Source organism: Musca domestica, unplaced genomic scaffold (genome assembly GCF_030504385.1).
Source record: "Musca domestica strain aabys unplaced genomic scaffold, Musca_domestica.polishedcontigs.V.1.1 22, whole genome shotgun sequence".
NCBI classification, from domain to species: domain Eukaryota; kingdom Metazoa; phylum Arthropoda; class Insecta; order Diptera; family Muscidae; genus Musca; species Musca domestica.
The window spans coordinates 1,335,340-1,360,086 of NW_026712262.1; the positions used below are offsets into that span (position 1 = coordinate 1,335,340).

At 37.3% G+C, this 24,747-nt stretch overlaps 3 protein-coding genes across 3 annotated transcripts; 2 read left to right on the forward strand and 1 right to left on the reverse strand.

The window, feature by feature from the left end:
- Positions 1-3,525: 3,525 nt before the first annotated feature.
- On the forward strand, positions 3,526-11,503 carry LOC101894024 (mitochondrial ornithine transporter 1). Its single transcript, XM_005179937.4, has 6 exons — positions 3,526-3,772; positions 3,834-3,902; positions 8,354-8,718; positions 8,782-8,863; positions 10,920-11,025; positions 11,086-11,503. The coding sequence occupies exons 1-6, from the start codon at positions 3,766-3,768 to the stop codon at positions 11,375-11,377; spliced, it is 921 nt and encodes a 306-aa protein (XP_005179994.1). The 5' UTR covers positions 3,526-3,765; the 3' UTR covers positions 11,378-11,503.
- Positions 11,504-14,921: 3,418 nt separating this feature from the next.
- LOC101894537 (mitochondrial ornithine transporter 1) lies at positions 14,922-18,832 on the forward strand. Its single transcript, XM_005179940.4, has 6 exons — positions 14,922-15,103; positions 15,174-15,242; positions 15,638-16,002; positions 16,065-16,146; positions 18,367-18,472; positions 18,544-18,832. The coding sequence occupies exons 1-6, from the start codon at positions 15,097-15,099 to the stop codon at positions 18,830-18,832; spliced, it is 918 nt and encodes a 305-aa protein (XP_005179997.3). The 5' UTR covers positions 14,922-15,096.
- LOC101894698 (FAST kinase domain-containing protein 5, mitochondrial) lies at positions 18,761-22,947 on the reverse strand. The gene is made up of 5 exons (XM_020035523.2): positions 21,816-22,947; positions 20,975-21,755; positions 20,748-20,920; positions 18,895-18,984; positions 18,761-18,817 (listed from the first exon to the last, which is right to left on the reverse strand). The coding sequence occupies exons 1-4, from the start codon at positions 22,725-22,727 to the stop codon at positions 18,895-18,897; spliced, it is 1,956 nt and encodes a 651-aa protein (XP_019891082.1). The 5' UTR covers positions 22,728-22,947; the 3' UTR covers positions 18,761-18,817.
- Between the last annotated feature and the right edge of the window lie 1,800 nt (positions 22,948-24,747).

Consider the following 24,747-nt stretch of genomic DNA (forward strand, 5'->3'; position numbering starts at 1 on the left):
AATTTTTTGTCAGGTTTCGCATTTAAATATTGTATTGGCGTATGACAAAAGTTGCATATACAGGTCGTATAGACCCTAATATAACGGCTGCATTCGGTATTTTTAAGATGTTTACAGAATTTTTAACAAATTGATTTATTTATTTATTTATTTTTTTTTTTTTTTTTTGAAAACTGCCAAATTCTTTCCAAATGGTGGAGGGTAGTCAAAGTTCGACCAGGTTCGCGTGCCTTCTATGAGTGTGATTCTCTCCACCTCAATTTTTCTAAAACCAATAATAAAAATCTAAACCAATTGTTTTTCATCCAGTAAATGAGAGAGAGAGAGAGAGACAGATTAAAAATCAGTTATTTGGCCGATATGAAAATGTTTAAAATTGTAGTCTATAATTAATTAATTTATTTTATTATATAAGTATTTATCATTATTATTTTTCAGAGAAATAGAATCTAAAGATGACATCGATACTTGGAGAATATTGTTGGCTGGAACAATTGGTGCAGTCGTCCAAAGTATTACAACATTCCCGTTAGACGTTATGAAATCTCGCATACAAATAGAGAATCTAAAAGGTAGTTTCCGCCATATAGCAAGGGACATTTTACGAAAGGATGGTTATCTGGCATTTTACAGTGGGATTTTGCCATCGATATTTAGAAATATCCCGTCAACTGGTGCTCTATATATATTATACGAAAACTTGAAGAAAGTTAAGGAATATCCTTCCACAGTAATAGAAAAAGAAACTACTTCCGAAGCTATGGAATTGGAAAATAACGATTAGTGATGAATAAAAAAGTGGGAAATAGAAATTGTTAAGATAAAAATAAGACTTTTATTTATCACTTACTTATACGCTATTTACTGAACCCCAGAACACAAAACCGAAAAAGAAACAAAAAATCAAAATATATTTATGTCAAATTAGCAGAAAAGATGGTACTTCGTTGTCTTTGTTCGCTTTTCCACCTTATCCTTCAAGAGGACAATGAATAATTAAATTGATACGAACGTCATCAACATTTAGAAATTCGAGGTTAACCACATCTGCCACAGATTTAAATATATTTATTTGGCGAACATCTTTAAAAGTAATAGGCTTCTATTGTGACCCTAACTCCATGCTAAATTTCTTGAAGAACGGACGATGGTGTTGTAGGGTTAAAAAGTAAAAAGCAGCCAAGTTCGACCGAGCCGAACTTTTTTTACCCTCCACCATGTGGAAAAATTCCGTCCAAAAATACCGTTCAAATAAAAACTATTATATGGGGACTATACGAATAAGTAATTTGTAGTAACTATTCCGAACTTTATATACGAAATTTGAAACAATTCCGGTTTTCGCAAATCATCCAAATTCCGAATATCGTTATATAGGGGATGTATGATATCGTGGACCTATATAGGCAATTCTCTTCCAGGGGGTAATGTACTCAAAAGAAAATCCTTTTGTGGATTTTAAGACAATTCCATTGAAAAATGGGGCTAAAAACCTTCAAAATACCGAATATCGGGAGGTGCCGTTATATGAGGGCTATACGATATCGTGGACCTATATAGTCAATTCTCTTTCAGGGGGTGAAGTACTCATAAATAACTCCTTGTGTCTGACAATTCCATTGAAAAATGTGGCTAAAATCATCAAAATACCGAATATCGGGGGGTACCGTTATATGAGGGATATACGATATCGTGGACCGGTATAGCCCATTCTAGTACTTACCTGCCTGCAGACAAAAGACAGATCTGTGCAAAATATTAACTCCATATCTTAATTCCTTTTACGGACGGACAGGACTAAATCGTCTTAGAATTTTACGCTGATCAAGAATAAATAAAGGGTGTGATGAAAAAACCGCAACCAAATTCGGACTGCTGTCATTTCTAAGCCACTCGTCCGAAAGCTGTTAAAATTATTCCAGTGACAGCTCATTATATTGTTTACAAGCGAACAAAGGCATTTTGGTGAGAATTTTCCAGAAAAAAAGTTATTCGTGATGGAATTCAAGCGTGATAGTATGATTTCTTTTTGTCTGGAAAACCACAAGTGGCTATCGTTAGAGCACTCCAGCACTTAAATGTGAATAAATCTTTTGTGTCTCGTACCATTGCTCGTTACCGTGACACTGGAAGTGGAAGGAAGAAAACAGCAACATCAGCAGAAAGGGTTCGAAAAGTAAAGAAGAGACTTAGTCGCAGTGGCCGAAAAATGGCTAGTGAGCTGAACATATCGCAACATTCCATTCGGTAAATATTGAAAAATTAGCTCGGGGTAAAGCCATTGAAATTCAAAAAAGTGCAAGAACTTACACCGCAAGAGAATGAAAATAGACTCAAAAGAGCTAAAGAGTTGCTTCGCTTGGCTGAAAGTGGTGAACTGTCGGATTCGGTTTTCTCCGATGAGTAAACATTCGTTGTCCAGCAGTTTGTAAACAAACAAAATGATCGTGTTTACTTGCCATAGAGGTCAGCTGAAAATGTGCACCTTTGGTTGGCCACCAGTACTCAATCGCCCGCCATGGTGATGGTGTGGACCGCCATAACAGCCAATGGTCGCTGTCCGCTCGGACCGTGGCATTAGAATAAATGCCGAATGTTATCGCGAAAATATTCTGGAGGGTGTATTAAAGCCTTGGACACGCAAACCTTGGACATTCCAACAGGACTCAGCATGCGCCACCCAAGAATGGTTACAAAATGAGGTTCCTCGCTTGATTTCCAGTGCACAATAGCCATCAAAATCTCCGAATGACAATCCGTGGACTATTGTGTCTGGAGTATTATGGAAAGGAAGGTTGGCACTAAAAAATACCAAAGTGTCGATCACTTCAAGCACGCGCTTCGCCGGGAATGGGCCAAAATAACGCAGAGCAACATTCGGTTAGCGTGTGACGGTTTCATTGGCCGTTTGAAGGCCATAATTCGTGCCAAAGGTGACAAGTCTAAACTTATTCTAAAATTTGATGCTATTTCTAACATTTTTTTGGTTTCATTCAATAAAATTTAAAAAAAAAATGTAAAAATTATAACTTTGTTGCAGTTTTTTATCTAACCTTGTAGCTGAACAAACATTTTGAGTAATGAAAGTATAACGAGGAGATCTATTTCCTCACTCTTAAACCCAACATTAACCAACAATGCGGATAATGCTCAAAAGGATTGATTTTATCTGAAAATATTTATCTCTTTAACACTTCGAGAATATTCACAAATTTACAATCTTTCCCATTAAATATCCATGTCTGAAAATCGTAATTCTCTTAGTTCAATGAATTCTTGTGAAGCACAACAAAAATTTAGCTGATAACGCTCGCCAACAAACATCTGAGACCGATCAAAAAACCAAAAACGTGTTCGCTCATATGACGCAATTTTACTGATAACAAAGGAAACTCTATTCAAGAGAAATACTCACACCAAAAAAAGAGCAGAATTGCCTAGAGAAATGTGACACTCTCCATGCTCTTTCACAAGTCAATGTGGAATACCACTCTCTATCTTGGCGGTAAACAGTTTTGTTTATTGAGCTCTCCAGTCTTTTCAAGTTCATTTCATTGATTAGTTGTGTGCCAAAAGTGTTCTGGGGGAGTTGTGCGCCGAGTTTACCCAAATGTAATTGCAAGGCATTGTGATTTGATATTTGTGTCGCTGCTGTTATTATTGCTATTGTGGATTGAGGCAAAGCAATTCGTAGAGAAAAATTTACATAGAATACGTTTTTAATTTATTTTCTATTAACAAAGAATAAAAGAAAAACTGTCAACAATGTTGGGTATGTTGTTTACAATTGTTTTCTTAAACTCTGTTTTTAATCTTGGCTATCTATTCGACAGATCAAAATGTTCCGGCTTCCGAGGGAAAATTGCGACAAGGCTTCATCGATTTTACGGCTGGTTCATTGGGTAAGTTGTTTTTGTTGTTGGTGAGTTTTGTCGTCTCGACTGACACTTGATTTTGTAGATAATGTGCTGATGATTCCCGAAGTATAAACATTTCAGAACTTAACATATTCATATTAATAGTTTCATATGTCAAATGAGTATTTAGATTAGTTTGATTACCCGGCAAGTTGTACAGATAACAATTTTCAACCTGTATCGATAAACAAAATTTCATGTTGTTATGATGGAATAGATTTTTTTGGCGGAACACAATCATAAAACTATACACTTAGTCCAAGCCGAAATTGGACAAACTTGTAAATAAGATAATTTCTCAAATTTTTTTGAAAACAAAATACATTGTGTGTATGGTAGAATTAAGAAGGTATAGCCAAACAATCATACATTTTTTTTTTCAAAATTATTCACTTAACAACATCTCATTGTCAAAATGTATGTGTATTCAAAATACACAAATCAGAGATGGGAATCTGTTTTCTATGCAGTAAAATTTGGCAAGGTAAATACAGAAAATGCAGAGATGGGAATGTTTTTTTTTTTTTGATACGACTACTTTCTTAATTTTACCATCATTGGATGTTGCTGTACAAGAAAAACTTGCTAAACTTTTCAAAGGCAAAAAAAAACTGCAAAACTAGTAGATTCTTGCCGGTTCTGGAACAGTTCAGAAAGGGTGCAAAGAAATTATTAGGTGTGTACGAGAACACAATAATATGTACACATTTTTAAAAAATGTTCGAATAGAGCGATTTTGGTAGTTGAGTTAATGACAGTTGGCAAATTCTCACTGGGAATAGATCTGACTGCTTACTTTTTCAGCAGCTTCTTTTCGATAGGGTAAGGCAGTTGTATTGTCTTTAGCAAGAAAATTGTAAAAAGTAAACAGACTGAATTCCTGCAAAAACTTTCAAAAAATCAGCTGATTTTTGTCCGCCATAAAAATAAAAACAAAAAAAAGTAGGCTTGCGAGATCCAAAATAACGACGTTTTAAAATTGCTTGCAAAAATATAAACCACCGGAAGGAGAACAAAAAAATGGAAGTGTTTGCAAAAAGAAATTTGTCCGGCAATAATTCATTAACTTCTCAGGGAAAGAGCTGTCAAATGTTCTCTCCCGAACCTGTCTCTTTTGAAGAACTTCTCTAAAACAAAACGTTAAAAATGCCTCTGTAATTTAAACAATTCCGAAAATCAGGTGTTGTAGTTATATGGACCCAAATGCAAATGTGGACTTCTTCATCCAGTGTCAGAGAAGGTGGTGCCTATTACAAACTGCACGTGCTAAGTTTACGGTACTATTACAAACTACACGTACCAAGTTTGAGGTACTATTATATGGGGTCTACACAGATGAGCTCTGCACGAGAAATGATTTATCATAGGAAGGAGTACCATTTGCGAATTCCAAAATTGAAATAAGTCCGGTGAAAAGTGTGGCAGGTACCGTCACATAGGGGCAATACGAAGATATGGACCTGCTTAGGAAATTTTCCGACTTAAGAAAAAAAATCATTAAAATACTGAATATCTCGCGGTACAGTTACATGGAGACTATACCAAAACTTGGACATATGTGGTCATTTCTATGAAGGATATTGCCTACATACTATGAATACAAACTACCTAATTGCCCAGCAGAGACAGTGGGACTAACAAATGAACGTGATGATCACCGTCGCTCCAGCCCTACTGAAGTCAAGCGGTTGGCACAGGGGCATAAGAGGAAAAAGTAGCTAGGCCATCTGTAGTGCTACAACATTGGAAGCGATAAGAATAGGATGTGGATAACGATTAAATCACTCTCTTGAATCCTGGGAGCTTTTAACGCCATAGAGCGAAGAGTATTACGTGGTATCAAATTTCTTCCCGCCGAGGAGACCGCAGTCTACAATGGGTGATGTTGCATATGTCATCCAAAGCATTGGGCACGGACGGAATCTTAATGGTAATGTTGAAACAACTGCATACGCCGTTAGTTCTGTCACTAGTCGAAGCCTGGAAAATGGGCTGGGTGGTCCCGCTACTAAGGCCAGGAAAGTATGCCAGCAAATTAGCTTTTGTCGCAAGTAGCTAAGAATTTTGAGACTCTACTTCCCCATCCCTCGCATCAGAGCAAGCTACCCACTTGCCAACCATCAACACGGATTCTGTTCACCACCGCCTGGCACGTCATATCAGCTTTGGATTAAACTAGAACAAGTTGGAAACGTTGGATAATCACATATATGTGTGAACGCCAATCGTCCGTAGAATTCCGGAACAAGCAGAACAATTCCTCACCCTCCAGGAGGCATAGAGATTGTAGCTTATGCGAATGATTGTAGTACCCTTTTGTTGGTGGCATATGTATAAGGTTAAACACCTATCTCGGTATCGGAGCTTGCCGCCACTTCTACGCGAGGAATATGAAAATATCCGCCAAGAAATCAACCGACACACTCTTTACCACATGGTCTGCGGAGATGAGAACATAGCTGAATGTGCTGGTCGAGGGAAAATTAATTCCAACCACAAACTACCCCAAGATCCTAGGGGTCAAATTCGATAACGTTTTCAAGTCGTCCGCGGCAGTCATAGCTATCTGCGATAAAATGAAAAGTAGGAACAAGGTCTTAAAACAGCACTTGGGTGCGGACAAGGAGACCTTGGTGATATCTTGTAACGCAATATGTGGGTATTTGCTCAGCTATAGGCAAATGCAAGTGCTACGCAGTGGAAGAATATCAAGACCTGCCAGAATGTTACCCTCAGAATATATGCTTTCGTTGAAGTTCCTCCTTGCAGGTTATCGTGAAAGTCATCCAAACCATAATATATTGAATACAACTCGCCAACCCAGACATTTCCGGAAAGACATACACGATCTAGAGAGGGAGGTCCGCTATAAGAAGGAGCCCCTAGATCAAGAGGCCTATCAGGCAGGTCTGAGTGACATTCATACTGATGCAATTACAGATGACATCAACAATTACTTTATGAATGCCACCTTCGCCATCCATTGCAGCTGAAGAACGTCAGCTGCTTAGACAAACCAGGGTAGTTTTGGCGCAATTACGTTCAGGATGGTGCAGTCGTCTCAATTCGAATTTGGTACGAATTGACGAAGATGTGTGTGACGTCTGCCCGGCGTGTGATACAGGCTGCACCGTCAAACCTACCCAACTCACCCAAGAAGATCTCTGATTACAGCTCATCAAGTAAGCCGAATTTTTAAACCTGGAATTCCAACATCTGCATGTATAACTGCTACAACAACAACAAATGCAGTATGAATGGCGAGTTCGGAGTCCATCAGGTGCCTAGACAAACCAGAGTAGTTTTGGTGCATTTACGCTCAGGATGGTGCAGACGTCTCGCATTGGGTACGAATTGAAGAAGATGTGCGGAATATCAGCCCAGCGTGCCATAAGAGCCCCCATACCATGCGGGACCCCCTTAATAGACCATCCAAACCTAACCCATTCACTCCAGGAGATTTCGGGTTTCAGTCTGCAAATGTAGCCAAATTTTTTAACCTGGAGTTAGAGCCGTATTAGCAGAATTCAAATATACAATACATGTGTGGCTCCTACAACAACAAATAATTTACGGCAAATTTCGGATAAAATGGTGACCAAAAGAACGAAAACACCTTAAATCTGGCAGTGCTATATTTATATGGGGATATACTAAAACGCCCCATTTTCAATACCAAAAGTTCAACGGACCTAAGGTACAACTGGATAACATTTTATCAACCTACATAAATTCGTTTGAAAGCTAGAGTGATTTCCACAGGCGGACGAACAAAAATACAGACGGACGGACATTGAAAAATTGTCATAGAATTTTATGCTAAAATTTATATTTCGAGGTGTACCCTCCATACTATGGTCCAGGGTGTTAAAATTGAAACGAGATAAGAATTCTTAAAATTTGTAACAAAATATAACAAAACCAGTAAGATGGAAAGCACAAAAGTCAGGCGAAACCGACTATATGATCCAAAATCTTGAATCTACTAGTTTTGCAATTTCTTATTTCATTCTTGTAGTTCTAGAACAGACCAATATTTAGCAGAAATATACATTTAGTAGGAAATATACATTTATATTGGAATTTTCTGTAAAAAACTTATCAACTATAGGTGTGTCTGTTTACCCTAAAAAAAATGGTAACCAATAGTCTGCGAAAGTTCGGCAGTTCCTTAACCGAGAGTTTTTTCTTCAAAATTTCTTCTTGCAGTCTCCTGCAATAGTTCTTTCCAATCAATCAGCCTTTTAAATTATCCAGTGATTGAATTTGGAAATCGTTTTCTAATGGAATCAGCTATGATTTGGTATTTGGGGCTCTCATTGAATTTATATTTTTAACCGAATCAAAATCCTAGCTTAAAATTTTAATTGTCAGAATATTTAAATTTTATAGTGTTTGATCCAGTATTAATTATCATTTGCTCTTCTTTTTTTCAGGCGGTGCAATGCAGGTTTATGTCTCCCAACCCTTGGACACGGTCAAAGTGAAACAACAATCATTCCCACAAATGTACAAAAATATGGTAGATTGTTTTGTGAAAACCTATCGTACAGATGGTATCTTTCGCGGACTGTATGCAGGTTCAGTTCCAGCTGTCATTGCAAATGTTGCTGAGAATTCTGTTTTATTTGCTGCCTATGGTGGTTGTCAAAAAGTCGTTGCCTATGGTATGAATGTAGAAGAGGTAAAGGATATGCCAACAGTAGGTCATGCATTTGCTGGATTTTTGGCAGCATTCTTTTCCACGTTCACTTTATGTCCAACGGAGTTGGTTAAATGTAAACTGCAGGCATTGAGAGAGGTAAGAGGGATGATTTTGAAGAAGAATTGGAAATTCGGTTAATTTTTCGAATTTGTCTTTTAGATGCAACAACACAATCCCAAAGGCGGCAATAATTTGCCAATAACCCCATGGAAATTAACAAAACATATCATGGCCACTGAAGGTAAGGTTATTGTATTTTATTTTTTGCTAAATCTATTTAAAAACAAATGTTTTAGATTACCTGGTGTTTGCAAAGTGATTTAGTATCAGTAAATACAACAAAAAAACCAAACATCTTCAGATTAGATATGACGAGTCAGTTATAGAAAAAATGCACAACAGATTTGGTAGGTGTGTCTAGAGCCCCCCATTAGCAATAAGGGTGACCGATTAGCATGCCACTTGTATTTACGTAAAAGAAGACCGATGATTTTTTAATAATACATGGGAAAAACTCGGAAGAGAAAGGATATGCAGAATTCATAACTCTAAAAAATAAGAGACTTTTGTTTTCTTTCACATTCACTTTTGTATCGTCAATGAGAAACTTGTTCTAAATACTTGACAACAGATTTCATTTTTTTAAATGGTATCCAAATCCACTCTCTGGCCTTCCGGGCCGTTGTGATCGTCTTTGGAGGAAATATCTGTAAAGAGAAACAAAAATTGTGTTTAAGTAAAGGGGCATTGGAGTAAAATAGTATCAGTCAGTTTTTCCGACAGATGAATGCCCCCAGCTTTGAGTTATGATTATTTAAACTGTTGACCCTTTATGGGAGAGGTTCCTAAGCAGTTGGCCAATATTGACCAATTCGTATCTGACCTAAGACTGATATAAATATGCCAACGTGCCAGATTTGGACTATATCGACTACTTCCTATACTTTGTATGAGATATGTGGAAAGTTTTGAAAAATATGGAAATATTGGTGAGGTACCAGATATAGCGGACCGAAGTATTCCATTTTCTAATTTCATCTAATACAAAATATTGGTATGTGCAAAATTTGAAGGTAATCGAACATTTATATCCACTTTTATGGGAAATCATAATATTATTCCTCTCATATGTTGTTTCGCAAGTTATGACAGATATAAATATTGGAAATTGTGACCCTTTGTGGGTGAGGAACCAGATGGGGTTGGCTTTCTTTGAACGTTTTGTTTTTCCAAGTCTTTGAACCCTATGTGGGGGAGGTACCAGAAGGAATGGTCCGATCTCTACCATCTTTATGTGTTCGTGTTTTATGTGCTTCATGGTTATACAAAATTGACCCTTTGTGGGGGAGGTTCCAGAATGAGTAGACCAATATATTCTACTTCACACCACTTGGGTTAATAAAAATATTGTAATGTGTGTAATATGAAGAGATCCGGATGCTTATTTCGGATTTTATAATCGCTTTGGTTATTCAACTCTTACCCTTTGTGGGGAGGTGCCAGAAGGAGTGGACCGATATATTCTATCTTCAAACCAGATATTGGGTTAGTAAAAGTATTGGGATGTGTGTAATTTGAAGACAATCGGAAACTCATATCACATTTTATAAGAGTAATAAATATTCAAAATTTTGACCCTTTGTGGGGGAGGTACTTGATGGAGTGGACCGATATTGTCCATATTCGCACCTGACCTAGCACTGATGAAAATATTAGGATTCGCAAAGTGGGGGCAAAATCGGATTATACTTTTACTTCCTGTGCAGTAAATTTTTTGGTTTGTGGGGGAGGTACCGGAAGAAGTGGACCGATATTGCCCATCTTTGAACTCGATCTAAGTTTAAAAATAATATTACGATGTACCAAGTTTGGATCGGATCGAATACTCCCTTCAAGAGTTATCGTGTGCACCAGCCAGACGGACGGACGGATATCGCTAGATCGACTCCAAATGTCCTGAAACGGATTTGGTCCAAAGAGATTTAGGGTCTAAAACCGTTATTCGATGAGGCATGTTTTGGCCGTATCAAATGATATACCCTCTAGCCATATAATCATACTGTTCCGGTTGTTAAATTGTCTCCTTTATCACTAAAGTAGTTGTCCGCTATGTGGCGCATAGATTTTTGTTTTGCTCACTTTGCCTTCTTCTGCAAAAGAGATAAAATGTTTCAAATTCTTGTCAGTATAAAATTGCAATCCAAAATTTCATTACGTGTTCCCTTAGTTATTAGTTGGAGGATATGGTTCCCACAAACTACTTTTATGTACATTTTTAATGTTTTCATCTTTTGCAGGTATACCCGGTTTCTTCCGAGGCCTTACATCGACATTTATGCGTGAAATGCCGGGCTACTTCTTCTTCTTTGGAGGCTATGAGGGAACAAGAGAACTGCTTAGGAAGTAAGTTATTTTTCTTTTCATTTTACTTCAATTAATCCAATATTTTTTAACTTTCCCCAGGCCGGATCAAACCAAAGAGGAGATTGGTGCCTTGAAAACGATGTTTGCCGGCGCCGTGGGTGGTGTTACATTATGGACCAGCATTTTCCCAGCCGATGTCATTAAATCACGCATCCAAGTGAACAATCTGAAACGTTCAATGACGTCAGTGGGTTTGGAAATCATACGCAAAGAAGGATTTTTGGCTTTGTACAATGGTCTGTTGCCGTCAGTGTTACGTACAATACCAGCTACTGCCACTCTATTCCTTGTCTATGAATACACGAAAAAGACTCTGAATGAAATTCTGTGACCTCGAAAGCAAAACAATGGTTTTATTTAGTTCTTTTAGGTGTATCTTGTTATTGTACATGTTTTGTTTTTTTTTATACAATTGCTATATAGTTAATAAAAAGAAGATACAGGTATTTTAATAGAATTTATAAAAATTAGATTTTTTCTAGCTTCTTGTCTCCATTAGTCTCCATATTTATTCACCTGTAAAAATTGATTTAAAATTAGAAAATTATTTAGATATTTAACAATATTTGTTGAGTCCGTCTACCATGGATGGGGATATGGGAGCTATTCCTAAATTGTAAATATTTGAGGGAAGTTAAACTTACAACTAAGAACTCGAGCCTGCTTCTCTGTGACGTTACAAAGGTGAATGTAAACAAATTCAATTTCAAATGAGTTTTGAAAATGTTTGATATTTTGTCTTAAATTCACAATTTAAACCAAGTGAAAAAGCAGCTAATTTGGGCCGGGCGGATCTTTTGGAAGCAACTCCTAAAATGTAAAAATGCCATTGAAAATACCGCTAAAATTTTTAAAATTTCGAAAATCGGGGGTTACATTTACATGAGGCTATGAGAAAACTTGGAGCTCTATAGCAAGAGAAGGAAGTGCTTATTACGAACCCAAACACCAAGTCAAGATACAATTTTGTAACTAAAATCATCAAAATACCCGATATAGGGAAGTACCGTCATCTGTATAAACAATTTTGGATCAATGGACGTAGTATCCATTACGAACTCCAAATATCAAATATAAACTTGAACCTAAATGTAGAGTTCTTGGCAAAGATATTTCCTAGGTATGGGAAACACAAACAACCAATTTACCACAAGTTCTGGTCAAAAATATGATTAGAACAGCCAAAACTCCTTAAATCAGGCGGTAGAGTTATATGGGGCCATATCAAAATGTGGACCATGTTTGGTTTGGTTTAAATATGCGCATGAGTGCTTCACAACTGCTTACTCAGAGACCGTTGGTCCATTACGTTCATCTTAGGAGGAATAAATTTTATGGTTATAGGAGAGACAGAGAAGGGGAAGGAAGGGTTTATAGATAGAAGTACAGTTAGCAGAGTTGTCCGCTTAGCCATGAAATGTTTTTGGCAAACTTATAGATGATGGTTGGATCTATGTTGAGGTTTGGATTTCCCACATATCAAATAGCCTATATCTCCTTGGGCATCTGCATAGTATATGTTCAAACTATCTCTTCTTCATCTTCACATAGTCTAAAGCAGTCAGGAAGACTGTTATCCCATCTTAAGGTCTCTAATTGCCCCCTTCTTCCAGTTTTTTTGATGAGAGATTTTTTGAAGCAGCTGACATAATAGCTTATTGGTGGAAGATCAATCGGCTGGGAACCTCCTCGAGTTAACTCATCAGCCACCTCATTCCCCATTATGTTGCTATGTCCTGGAACCTACTAAAGCTTAATTCAATCACGTATTTCAATGAGGTATTTTTTGCAGTCAAGAGTGGCTCTCGATTTAAAGGCACTTGACTTAATAGCTTTAAGGGCACATTATAGCTAGGGCCGCATGAATGTGGACCTACATCGCTTATTTTCAATACCAAAATTTATACGGAAGCTAGAGCGATTTACACAGACGGACGAATATGGCTAAAACGAAATAGAATATTATGCTGATCAAGAATGTATTTACTTTGTCGGGTCTAACAATTATAATCCGAGGAGTTACAAACCCTGAATAGTTTGGTTGGAAATATCAAATATCAGGAGGTGACCTTAGCAAAAAGAGGAACCCGAAATATGAACTTGCAGCTGTTTATGTTGATAATTGAGGCTAAAGCCCCGAAAATCAGGGCTATTTATGGGGAATTTATGTTGGAGAATACAAGAATTTTTTTTAATGTGAAGATTCCACAATTATACACTACGTTTAGGTAGGATTATTGCAAAACAAGTAAAAAAGCAGTTAAGTTCGGCCGAGCCGAAGTTTTTAATACCCTCCGCCATTTTGAGGGAAATTGAAAAACTTCAACAAAATTCCGTAAAAAATATCTTTCAAATGAAACCCCTTATATGGGTCCTATACGAAGACGTTTTCCTTCATAAGTAATTTTTTGTCATAGGCGGTAGAACCCATTACGGGCTCCAAAAATCGAATTTTTAAACAATTCTTTTAAAATATGTCGCTAAAATCATAAAAATACAGTATATAGGGAGGTACTGTTACATGGGCGATATACAAACTTAACCCGCCTGCTGACAAAAATACGCGTATGTGTAAAAAGTAGCCTTCTATCTCAATTCGTTCCAATGATAGACTGATTTGATCGGACAGACATTTTCTAAGTCGCTGATCAAGAATATATACATTTTGTTGGGTCTAAATGAGCATTTCGAGGAGTTACAAACGGAATGACAAATATACCTTCCATAGTATGGTGGAGGGTGTAAAAATGGAAATGTTTACCAGGGGAAAAGGCAGGGAATACCAAGGTTTTGAAAAGAACCACCAATCCCAATCACTTCCCTTGGTTTTTGTCTGCAAATATTTTCGTTATGTTCGAGAATTCCACTACTGGTTAGGTTAAAGGATGCGCGGTTGTCTTTTGGTAACCGCTCCACTCGGAGACCTGCTGATCCATTGTGTTCATCCTAATAAGAAATTGAAAGAAAGAAAGAATAGTGGAAAAAGTGAAGGTACTATTGATAGGATATAAGGGTGATCCACAGCTAGAAATCTTGCCGTGTCGTCTTTAGACAGTTAAGTCTTTTGGATAATTGAAGAATAACTGTAGGATCAGTGTTAGAGAACGAAGACAAATCATTTGTCCCCCACCAACCTGTGTCTCACGTTAATGCATGCTGGACAGTGGCAGAACAAATGTTCGATCGTCTCAATTTCTTCTTCGTCTTGGCAGACTCTGCAGTAGTCAATATCAGCGCTTTCCCATTTCACTTTTAAGTAAGTTTTAAGTCAGGTTTCGACAAGGACAGTAGTGACTTTGTTCTTTTCTCCAGATTCTTTTGGAAATGTTTCAATTCCCATTCGTCTAGCCAGGAACCAGGAACCCAACAGAACTTGATGGACAATAATTGTGGATCGTCAAACTTCGACTCACCTTTTTATGATTACTGGAACTCTCCCCAGATCCTCAAAATGTCTGCGGCCAGTGTTTTTCTTACGCATTCAATTTCGTATCCACATACAGAAACAGAACACTTATTAAAATCCAGAGAGATGTTTTTAACTAAATTTTAATTGACTAACTCTTTCTTTCAGACTTTCTCCCACTGAGAAGTCACATATGCTGCAGTACCGATACCAGATCAATACTCTCTTAGTTCACAGAGATTATGTTGAGGCAGAATAAAACTTTGTTATAAATACTAGCAACAACATAACAACCTGCTGGTTTATATGACGCAATCTCATTGATAAAAGTTGAAACTCAATTCAAGAGAACTTCCGACACCGTCAGCACATCGATCAACAAATAAGAGAACGAATATAACATTTTGTTTATAGGGCTTTTCGAGATATTCACGATCGGTTCATTGATCAGTTGTCTTGCAATGGTGTTCGGTTGAAGTTGCGTTTTCCCAAATGTAGTTGTGTAAATATTGCAGTTTTGGATTAAAGCTTGTTGTCGCCGCTGTTGTTGTTGTTATTAATAACGGCGATGTATTATTGTAAATAATAATATTCATAAATTTTTATTTAACTAACAAAGAAAAGGTGGATAATAACTGACAGCCATGTTGGGTATGTTTACATTTGTTTACTACACTTATTTTGCATTTATTTTATTTTAATTAATTATTATTTGCAACAGATCAAAAACTTTCGTCTCCAGATGGAAAATTTAGAAATGGCTTTATTGATTTTACGGCTGGATCATTGGGTAAGTGTGAGAGCTTGGTGCATTGTTTTTGTTTGTACAACTGGAATGTTTGATTTCCCCCGATAAGGTACTGATTAAGATATTTGGATGAAGTTGGTTTATTGAGGCTCATTTGTGTTTGACATTGTCTTGATATGTGACAGCTTGTTAGGGCAAGATATCGTAACACTATTTTGAGGTAATAAAAAATATCAGACATGAGCTAAGTTATGAGGTAGCTCCTCAAAGTCAAGAAATTACTAAAAAGCAAAAACGTCTTTAATTTTGAATCTCTATTTTGGGTTACCACAATGTTACAAGAGCTCATGGCAGAAAAAATTAGCTGTCAGAGGACTACCAAATTAATATAGTCTCCAATCGTTGGCGTTTGACTTTAATATCTCATTATTTTGCAGGTGGTGCAGCCCAGATTTATGTCTCGCAACCAATGGACACGGTAAAAGTAAAACAGCAGTCTTTTCCACAAATGTACAAAAACATGATAGATTGCTTCGTAAAAACCTATCGCACCGATGGCATCTTTCGTGGACTGTATGCCGGTTCTGTTCCGGCTGTGGTGGCAAGTGTTGCCGAAAATTCCGTACTATTTGCTGCCTTTGGTGGTTGTCAAAAAGTTGTTGCTTATGCCATGAATATAGAAGATGTGAAGGATATGCCTACACTGGGTCATGCCTTTTCCGGTTTTTTGGCAGCATTCTTCTCGACGTTTACCCTTTGTCCAACGGAATTGGTTAAATGTAAACTACAGGCATTGAGGGAGGTAGGACTGAAATCATGTATGATTAGCCTTAAGTCTTAATATTTTTCCTTTTTCTATTTTAGATGCGCCTACACAATCCAAAGAGTTGTGCTCATTTGCCCATAACACCATGGAAATTGACTAAACACATTATGGCTACGGAAGGTAATATTATTGTATTAAATGTTTGACAACTTAAGAGAAATCAGGCAGAAATCTGTGTTTTCAAAGAAGCCATAGATCCGTTGGCAAACAGAAACAGTAAACTGCACTGGCTATATGTGTCGATAATCATACAGTCCTAAAAGCACTAAATTCGCATACCATTAAATCTATGGCAGTTTTGCATTATGGGAATGGACTGGAAAAAGTTAAGTCGTCCAACAAGATTTTTTTGGTTCAAGGTCATTGCAACACCTCTATAAATTGTTAAGACTTGGATCCGTGTCAATCGATCTGTAAATCGAGAACTCGTGAAGATATCCTTGTGCCATTTCGTCCGAATGATATATAAACAATACTCAGGGAGACTTCAAAAAAAAAGAGATTAAATTGAAGGGTATGCAATGGCTCTAAAAATTATGACCAATGCTCTCTGAGAAGAGATCAAAGTCTATGTCTGAGCGACTTTGGTGCTATTAATCACAGGCCTTAACATCTAAGTGGGGTTACGACAACAACGATTACTGCAGGCTTTGTCAAGAAGAAGAAGAATTGAAACGGTAGAGCACTTATTCTGCCATAGTCCTACTCTTTTCGGTGTTACATTACACATTCATTCTCAGAAACTGAACCAGCAGTTATTCTTCAGTTATCCAGAAGGCTAAAGTGGCTAAAGACGACACGTGTCTATCGATCTGAAGATCGAATACTCGGTAAAGCTACACTTTTGCCACTTATAACAAAACTCGCTAAAGGGAAAGGGATGCAATGGCTCTAAAAAAATTGGCTTGTGCTCTCTGAGAAGAAATCAAGGTCACTCATAGCCATGGCGAAATCAGACCTACAACTTGTGGTGTTTTTCGGTGTTAGTCATAGGCTTATCAAGAAGCAAATTCTGCACGTTTTGATTTTGATTTTCATTCTCAGAAACTGAGCAGGCAGTCATTCTTCAGTTAGACAAAAGGCAACAGTGGCTAAAGATGACATGTCAATCGATCTGGAAATCGAGAACTAGGTGGAGCTACCCTTATACCACTTCTTCCGAGTGATACATAAACATTCCGGGAGATTTCAACAAAACTAAACAAACGGAAGGGTAATTTGACCGATGCTCTCCGAGAAGAGGTCAAGGTCGCTCAGACCTAAAACTTGTGGTGGGATTTATAACAGCTCACTGTAACATAAGTGTCATGACTTCTTAGTGGTGTGATGACAACACTGAGTACTGCAGACTTTTTCAAGACGGAACCCTTACTTTGCCTTTGTCCAACTCTTTTCAGTGATAGACATTCATTTTCATTCTCAGAAAATTAGCCAGCAGTTATTCCTCAATTAGCCAGAATATTTAAGTAGCTAAAGACGACACGTTTATCCGAGTCAATCGATCAGGCGTTCGAGAACTTGGTGAAGCCACCCTTGTGTCAATTCTTCCGAGGGGACATTACTTCGAGATAGTAAACATTATTCTGAGAGATTTTAATAAAACTGGCTAAATGAAAGCGGATGCAAAGGCTCTAAGAAAATTGTCATTATCAGAATCTGAGCCAGCAGTTATTCTTCAGTTAGCCAGGACGCTAAAGGGGACAGATAAATCTCTTCGTGGATCACACATAATTTCTATCTATCATTTGTACTTCTGTAGTTCTCTTTCTTTTTTTCTTGAACTTGAGGATGAACATAATGGGCCAGCAGGTCTCCGAGTGAAGTGGCTGTTATAAGGTAACAGCACAACCTTTAATCTAACCTGGCTGTTGCTTTCTGAACTAAACTCGGAATGAGATATTTTTAAAAATGTTAGCATTGCTGAGGAATTTTCCTAGCGAGTCATTTTGAAAATCAACTTTTTTGTCTTTGTTTATAAATATTTAAAAAGTAACGAAGCATGGAAAAAGTAAAAATTGGAAATTTGTTTTGAAATCTTCACATTTTTTATAGGAGTGAAAACAAAGGTGGTAATTTGATATATCCTCATATTAGAATTTAAAGAATACCAGTCATAGTTTTAAAGACATTCAGTGTTTCCAAGTTTTTAAATTTCCACGATCTTCCTCGAAGTGTAATCTTAACTACTGCATGAAGCGTATTTTTTCTTATCCCGAATGTTAGATTAAGCTCTTCACAAAAACTATCCATTGTTTTAGTAGAGACATTCAGTATAGGTTGCAAGCATTCCTTTAAATTAAAATATATCAAATTTTTTTTCATTATGTATGTTTTTTGCAGGTATACCTGGATTCTTTCGTGGCCTCACGTCGACATTTGTGCGAGAAATGCCCGGCTATTTCTGCTTCTTTGGCGCTTATGAAGGAACACGTGAGCTCCTAAGGAAGTATGTTTTTTCTTTTTATTTCATTTTACATTAATTTCGAATAATCCATTTTTTTTTGCTTATTGTCGCAGGCCTCATCAAACCAAGGAAGAAATTGGCGCACTGAAAACAATGTTTGCCGGTGCAGTAAGTGGTATTATATTATGGGTTAGCACGTTCCCGGCTGATGTAATTAAATCCCGTATACAAGTGAATAATCTTAAGCGTTCAATGACCTCTGTGGGATTGGAAATTGTACGCACAGAAGGATTTTTTGCGCTTTACAATGGTGTACTCCCCTCAATTTTGCGTACAATACCAGCTACTGCCACACTATTCCTTGTCTATGAATACACGAAAAAGACTCTGAATGAAAATTAAACGAGAATGCAATGTATTTTTTAGGTTATTCAAATAAGTTGTGGTTGTGTTACAAAACTTACTTATAAATTAATAACAGAAGATAGACGTCTTTTAACAAATTTTACACGATCTTGGCGAGTTTCTAGCTCACGCCATTCATGCCAATATATCTGAAAGAAAAATAAAAAGAAACAGGCATTTAGAAAATGTCAAATATCCAAATCAGAATTGCAACATAAAATTTCCAATGTAAGAGATTTGCTAAACTTGTGTATGGTACCAGAATTTTAGTTGCTTTGGCTATGACAAACAAATAACCGTTATTCTTCCGTTTTTAGGTCAATTGTTGTCGGATATAGGATTTGAATTCTTCACAGCTTTCTCATGTTTCGACTAAGCCGTCGAGCCTAAATCTTCCTGACTATCAGGAGAAGAACCTGCATTTATTTTAGAGATTTTTCGTTGAGATGTAATTGTGCTGTAGCTAGTACCTCATAGGTACACACTTCTATCCACTACTTCCCTAGTCTTCAATCTTTTGGGAGTGGGAAATAAAACATTTACGAATAATTACTTCAAGTTATTTTTGCCTGAAGAGAAATGGGTTGTCGAAGCATGTCTATTTATTATAATAAAAATTTGTGATCTAACCGTAAATCTTATAGGTGTATAGATTTAATGCGTGGTTGTTTGAATAACAACTCCACTCGGTGACCTGCTGGTCCATTGCGTTCATCGTTCATCGCAAGTAAAAAGGCAGCTAAGTTCGCCCGGGCCGAACAATCCCTCCGAACCCTTTTAATACCCTCCACCATTTTGAAGGATCTTGAATAATTTCAAAAAACACACTTAAATGAAAACCATTACGTAGGGGATATAGGAAGACGTGGACCTGCATAAGTAATTTTTTGTCATAAGCCGAATACCGAATATAGGGAGGTACCGTTATATGGGGGATATACGATATTGTGGACCTAAATAGACAATTCTCTTCTAGGGAGTAAAGGGACTCCTTGTGTGGATTCCATTAAAAATGTGGCTATAATCATCAAAATACCCAATTTTGAGAGCTACCGTTATAGGGGGAATATACGATATCGTGAATATATAGACAATTCTCTTCCTGGTGGTAAAGTACTCAGAAGGAACTCCGTGTGTGGATTTTGAGACAATTCCATTTAAAAATGTAGCTAAAATCATATATATATATAGCGAATATCGGGAGGTACCGTTACATGGGGAGGTACCTTTCAGGGGTGAAGTACTCAGAAGCAATTCCTGGTGTGGAATTTCGGACAATTCCATTTAAAAATGTGGCTACAATAATCGAAATACCGAATATCGAGAGGTACTGTTATAGGGGGAGTTTACGATATCGTGGACCTATATAAGCAATTCTCTTTCAGGGGGAGAAGAACTCAGAAGCAACTCCTGGTGTGGATTCTCAGGCAATTCCATTGAAAAAATTGGCAACAACCACCAAAATACCGAATATAGGGAGGTACGGTTATATGAGGGCCCTACGATATCGTGGATATAGCCCATCTTCAAACTTGACCTGATCTGTGCAAAATGTTAGCTTCCATCTTAATTCTCAAGCGTGATTACAACAAACTTGGAAAAAGTGGCATAACGGTGACTTCACTGAGCTGTCGATCTCTAGACTTACTGACTCGGATCCGCTTCTGGCCAATTCATCTGCTAATTCATTGCCAGATATGTTACAATGATTAGGGACCCAACAAAATTCCAGAACAGTCACAGATTTGATTGTAACAGAATTAAGAGCCTTCAAGGCCGCCTAACTATCCACCTATATAGTCACCGGTCTGTTCAATTCATTGATATGGGTATATGTAAAGAATATATTTTGCATATTAAATTATACCTTTACTTATCTTAAAGTAAGCGCTTACAATATATCCACACTTACCACCACAGATTTGTGTCCCAATATTTCCAACTGTTTCAATTTCATGTCAAACAATCCAGTATGTCTGTCCTTGCCCCTTACCACATTGTTCCAACCAGCAATTATCAGGGCAACCGTTTCAATATCCTTATTCAGTTTATCGCCTAAAAGTCGGTCCCGCGTCAACACAATGCCTAAAATTATAGAAATGTAGACAATTTTACCCCGAGTCAAATTATTCGACTTACCACTATAATCTTCCGGACATGTCTCAGCCAGAGGTATCGATTTACGTGTCGACCGATCATAGCATATAACCACATCAGCCCTTTCGTAATTTGGTAAGATATGTTTCAATTGACAATGTGGCAAGAAACCAGCTGTTATCTCCTTCATTTGCAACAAAATTCGATCGGTTGCATTCAGTTTGTATTTGGGATTATTATCAGGTATATAATGTGTCAACATTTTACCCATTGTCTTGCGATATTTATCGGCCAATTGATTTCCTTCATAATTATCATCCGCCAGATTCACTTTAACAAATGTGTCCAAATTAAAAACTTCCCTACTTACGGCTAGACTTGAGCCAACGGCATGTTTTAAAAATTTCCTATCAAGGGCCACAGATAACATTTCCTTATCGTAAAATCCTCTCAAGCTGAGATAGTGCAGACAATTTGTAAAACATTTGGGATGTTTCATGATTTCATCAACACGTCCCTTGAGAGAATCTAAAATTCTCTGACACAACAAGTCCTCAATTTTGTTGGGAGTTTTAATATTAAATAAAGCCACTGCAAGGGAGATTCGTTCCAGATCTTTAAGACGAGTATTGGCTATTTCATTGTGAAACTTATTCAGAATTTTCTCCACGATTTCTTCGTGACAACATTGCAGCTCACAGCCAAGCAGGGCAACGTGTAGACAGGTCAATAAATTCATATCATCAAACTTTTCCTGGCTAATTTTATCCAGTAATTTCATCATTATATCAACTTGAGGCAGCTTGGAGCTATAACGCAGGACCTAAAATAGAAAACATTAAATTGGAAATAACTAATCTCAGCTGGAAAACAGTGTACCCACCTTCAGTATTGCCACAAATGTTATTTCATCAACTGTGTCCAATTCGCTCATTAATCTCTCATACATATAATTAATGAGTTCAGGATTTCGAATCGGTGTTTGGGTCTTAAAAAATCCCATTGACATAACACCCAACTCTCCCAGGCTCATATCCTTGGCACACTTGGCCAAATTAACTTCAAAATCAAACATATCGAAAACAGTGCGGCGCATCACATTACAAAAGAACATGGTCTGGACCAGTTGCGATGGCTGCATTTTTATAACTTTACGACCTAATTTACGTAACGCTTCCCAAACATATTCACAGATGCGTGCCAAATTCAAGGCATACCAGGCATCACACACCAACAAAAGCTCATCCGTAGACCACTTTTCTATTCGGCGACAACATTCGATATCCAAGATATTCCAAAGCTCCACAAAATTATGTGCTCGAACATTCTCCTCTTGAGGCAGCAGGGCCATGCCTTTAAGGGACTCCCTCAACTCATCATCGCTTAGCAAATGAATACGATCGCAGAATTGTTGTACAAATGCCGTGAATGCTTCATTCGATATCAAGGTATTGGTCTTATGGCAGTAGTGACATACCCTGCGGAATTGTTGGAAAACTTCTGTGGTACTGAAATTTTCTGGTAGACATTTCACAATTTCTTGGAGTTCAGATGACGAGAGATCATCCACACTAAAGGCAATGTCAGTGGCAAATATTTGATAGGGTTTCAATGATTCCTCCAGCACTTGATGGGCATGTAAATTCTCCCGGTCCATGTAAATTTTGGCAAAGTTTGAAGGCATCAAATGAAGACTTCTCGCTGCAGTCACATGCTTCCATAGTTTTGTTGTTGTTCGTTGTGAAAAGAGTAGATTTGTTGTTAAAATACTTCTAAATATTTGCCTAGGAAACATATTTTTACTATTTGTTTATTTGTTAAATATTATTTAATTCATTATTTTGCAAAAAAATAGTTTTAAATTGGATGCACGCTGCTGCTCCCTCACACTACTTTCTGTGGAATTACGAAATCAGAGAACAAAACAATAATGAGTGATAAAAGTTAAAAATCAAAACAAAAACGCCATTACCAGGGCTCTAAAGATCGAAAAATGAGTTCATTTATTTTCATGGCACAATCTTTCAATCTTTCGCGCTATTTAATACAATTTAAAAATAAGGACAAATACCAAATAAATGAATACTTTTTGCATATAATTTCCAATAATTTAGACAGAAAGCGGACATAGCCTCAGGGCTGTATTTCTCTAGTTCTATGAGGCTGTTCTACCACCTTATTATATTATGGGTATAATCGTATAATTTCATAACAGTTGAAACTTAAGACCATTTTATGGGGTCTTTTTTGGATTTGGAAACAATAAATAGGTCCATTTTCACCAGCGTCACTTGTATTGGAAAATTAGCACGGTCTCATGTTTTCAAATTCGAAATTAACCTTTTCATTTTCATTTTCAATTAAAATTTTATTTTTAAAGGTAACTGACATGGCAGAATTAAGAAGGTAACGTCAAGCAACCATATGTTTAAAATTTTTTTAAAATTATTTATTTGACAACATCTAATTGTCAAAATTTATAAATCTGTTGTATTCACAGAAATCAGAAATGGGAACCTGTTTTTATTCAGTAAAATTTGACAAGGTAAATTACAGAAAATCCAGAGATGGAAATGCTTATTTGGAATGATTTTACCTTCCTAATTTTACCATGGTAACTGACAAAGTTTGGTGTGAATACCAAATCTGTCAAAATCATTTATTTAAAGCTGATCTCATACGACAAGTGGTTTACATATGTGCTGTCACTTTTATTATCATAATTTTTGATGCATATGTTTATATCCTCCACCTCTTTAAGGGGGTTATTTTAAATTTGCCATTCCGTTTATAACACGCCATAAGGTATATAACATATGGCGCAAAAGTAATCGTTCGGTGACTTTGGCACAACGTAAATTTCGTCACAGTTTTTTGGCCGTTCAACGCCTACTGGTGAAACAATGCTACGTTTAGCCGCTAGCCTCGGAAAGACAGGCACAACAAAATATGCTGCCTGGCATGACAGACCCCGGGCTATCCGTTCTGTCGTCGTTGACATCGACCAGACGATGTGCCACGCAAATGGGTATTAGTCGACGGCCTTTAGGACGAATTTTGGTACAAGATTTGAAGATGTTCTCGTAAAAAAGTCCCGATGGTGCATCAGCTGTTAGCTGCTGACCGTCAATCGCGTCTAACATACGCTCAAGCCATCCTCAATCAAAAAAAGTCCCTACAGTGCATCAGCTGTTAGCTGCTGACCGTCAATTGCGTCTAACATACGCTCAAGCCATCCTCAATCAAAACCAAGAAGAAGAGGATTTTTCCTCACGTAAAAAGGCAAAATTTACATCGCAGGCCAAACGGTTACTGTTGGCGAGCACTACAAAGCAGATATCAACGACTTCTTTTTGCCGAAACTTGATGAGTTGGGATTGGAAAACATCCTGTTCGAACAGGACGGTGCAACGGCACCGCTTTGGCGTCTTGCACTGGCCAGCAAGATCGCCTGATTTCACCGCTTCAGACTTCTGTTTGTAGGGCTTTTTAAAGTAGCGGGTTTCTGTCAACAAACCTCAGACTCTTTCAACTCTTAAAGACAATATCCGTAAGGAATGTGAGGACCTATCGCCGTAAGTTTTAGCGAAAGTGATGGAAAATGCCATAAAAAGGGTTCAAACAGGTAGTCACATCGACACAATGAACTGCCAAACCAATTTTGAATGAAAAATTATTCAAATTTGTAAAAATTGTTGAGAAATGCATATCCTAAAAACCTCCTGTTGGTGTCGTATAAGAAAAATCTACTCGTTTTTGAAAAAAACAATTGGCATATCAATGTTCCCAAGCGTTGATGCATCCATGGTACAATG

Coding starts and splice junctions, on each gene's coding strand:
- LOC101894537 (XM_005179940.4), top strand. Junction 16,003..16,064: donor AACTACAGGCATTGAGGGAG/GTAGGACTGAAA, acceptor TTTCTATTTTAG/ATGCGCCTACACAATCCAAA. Junction 16,147..18,366: donor ACACATTATGGCTACGGAAG/GTAATATTATTG, acceptor TGTTTTTTGCAG/GTATACCTGGATTCTTTCGT.
- LOC101894698 (XM_020035523.2), bottom strand. CDS start 22,727: ATGTTTCCTAGGCAAATATTTAGAAGTATTTTAACAACAAATCTACTC. Junction 21,756..21,815: donor CATTTGTGGCAATACTGAAG/GTGGGTACACTG, acceptor TTTCTATTTTAG/GTCCTGCGTTATAGCTCCAA. Junction 20,921..20,974: donor ATGTCCGGAAGATTATAGTG/GTAAGTCGAATA, acceptor CTATAATTTTAG/GCATTGTGTTGACGCGGGAC.
- LOC101894024 (XM_005179937.4), top strand. Junction 8,719..8,781: donor AACTGCAGGCATTGAGAGAG/GTAAGAGGGATG, acceptor TTTGTCTTTTAG/ATGCAACAACACAATCCCAA. Junction 8,864..10,919: donor ACATATCATGGCCACTGAAG/GTAAGGTTATTG, acceptor CATCTTTTGCAG/GTATACCCGGTTTCTTCCGA.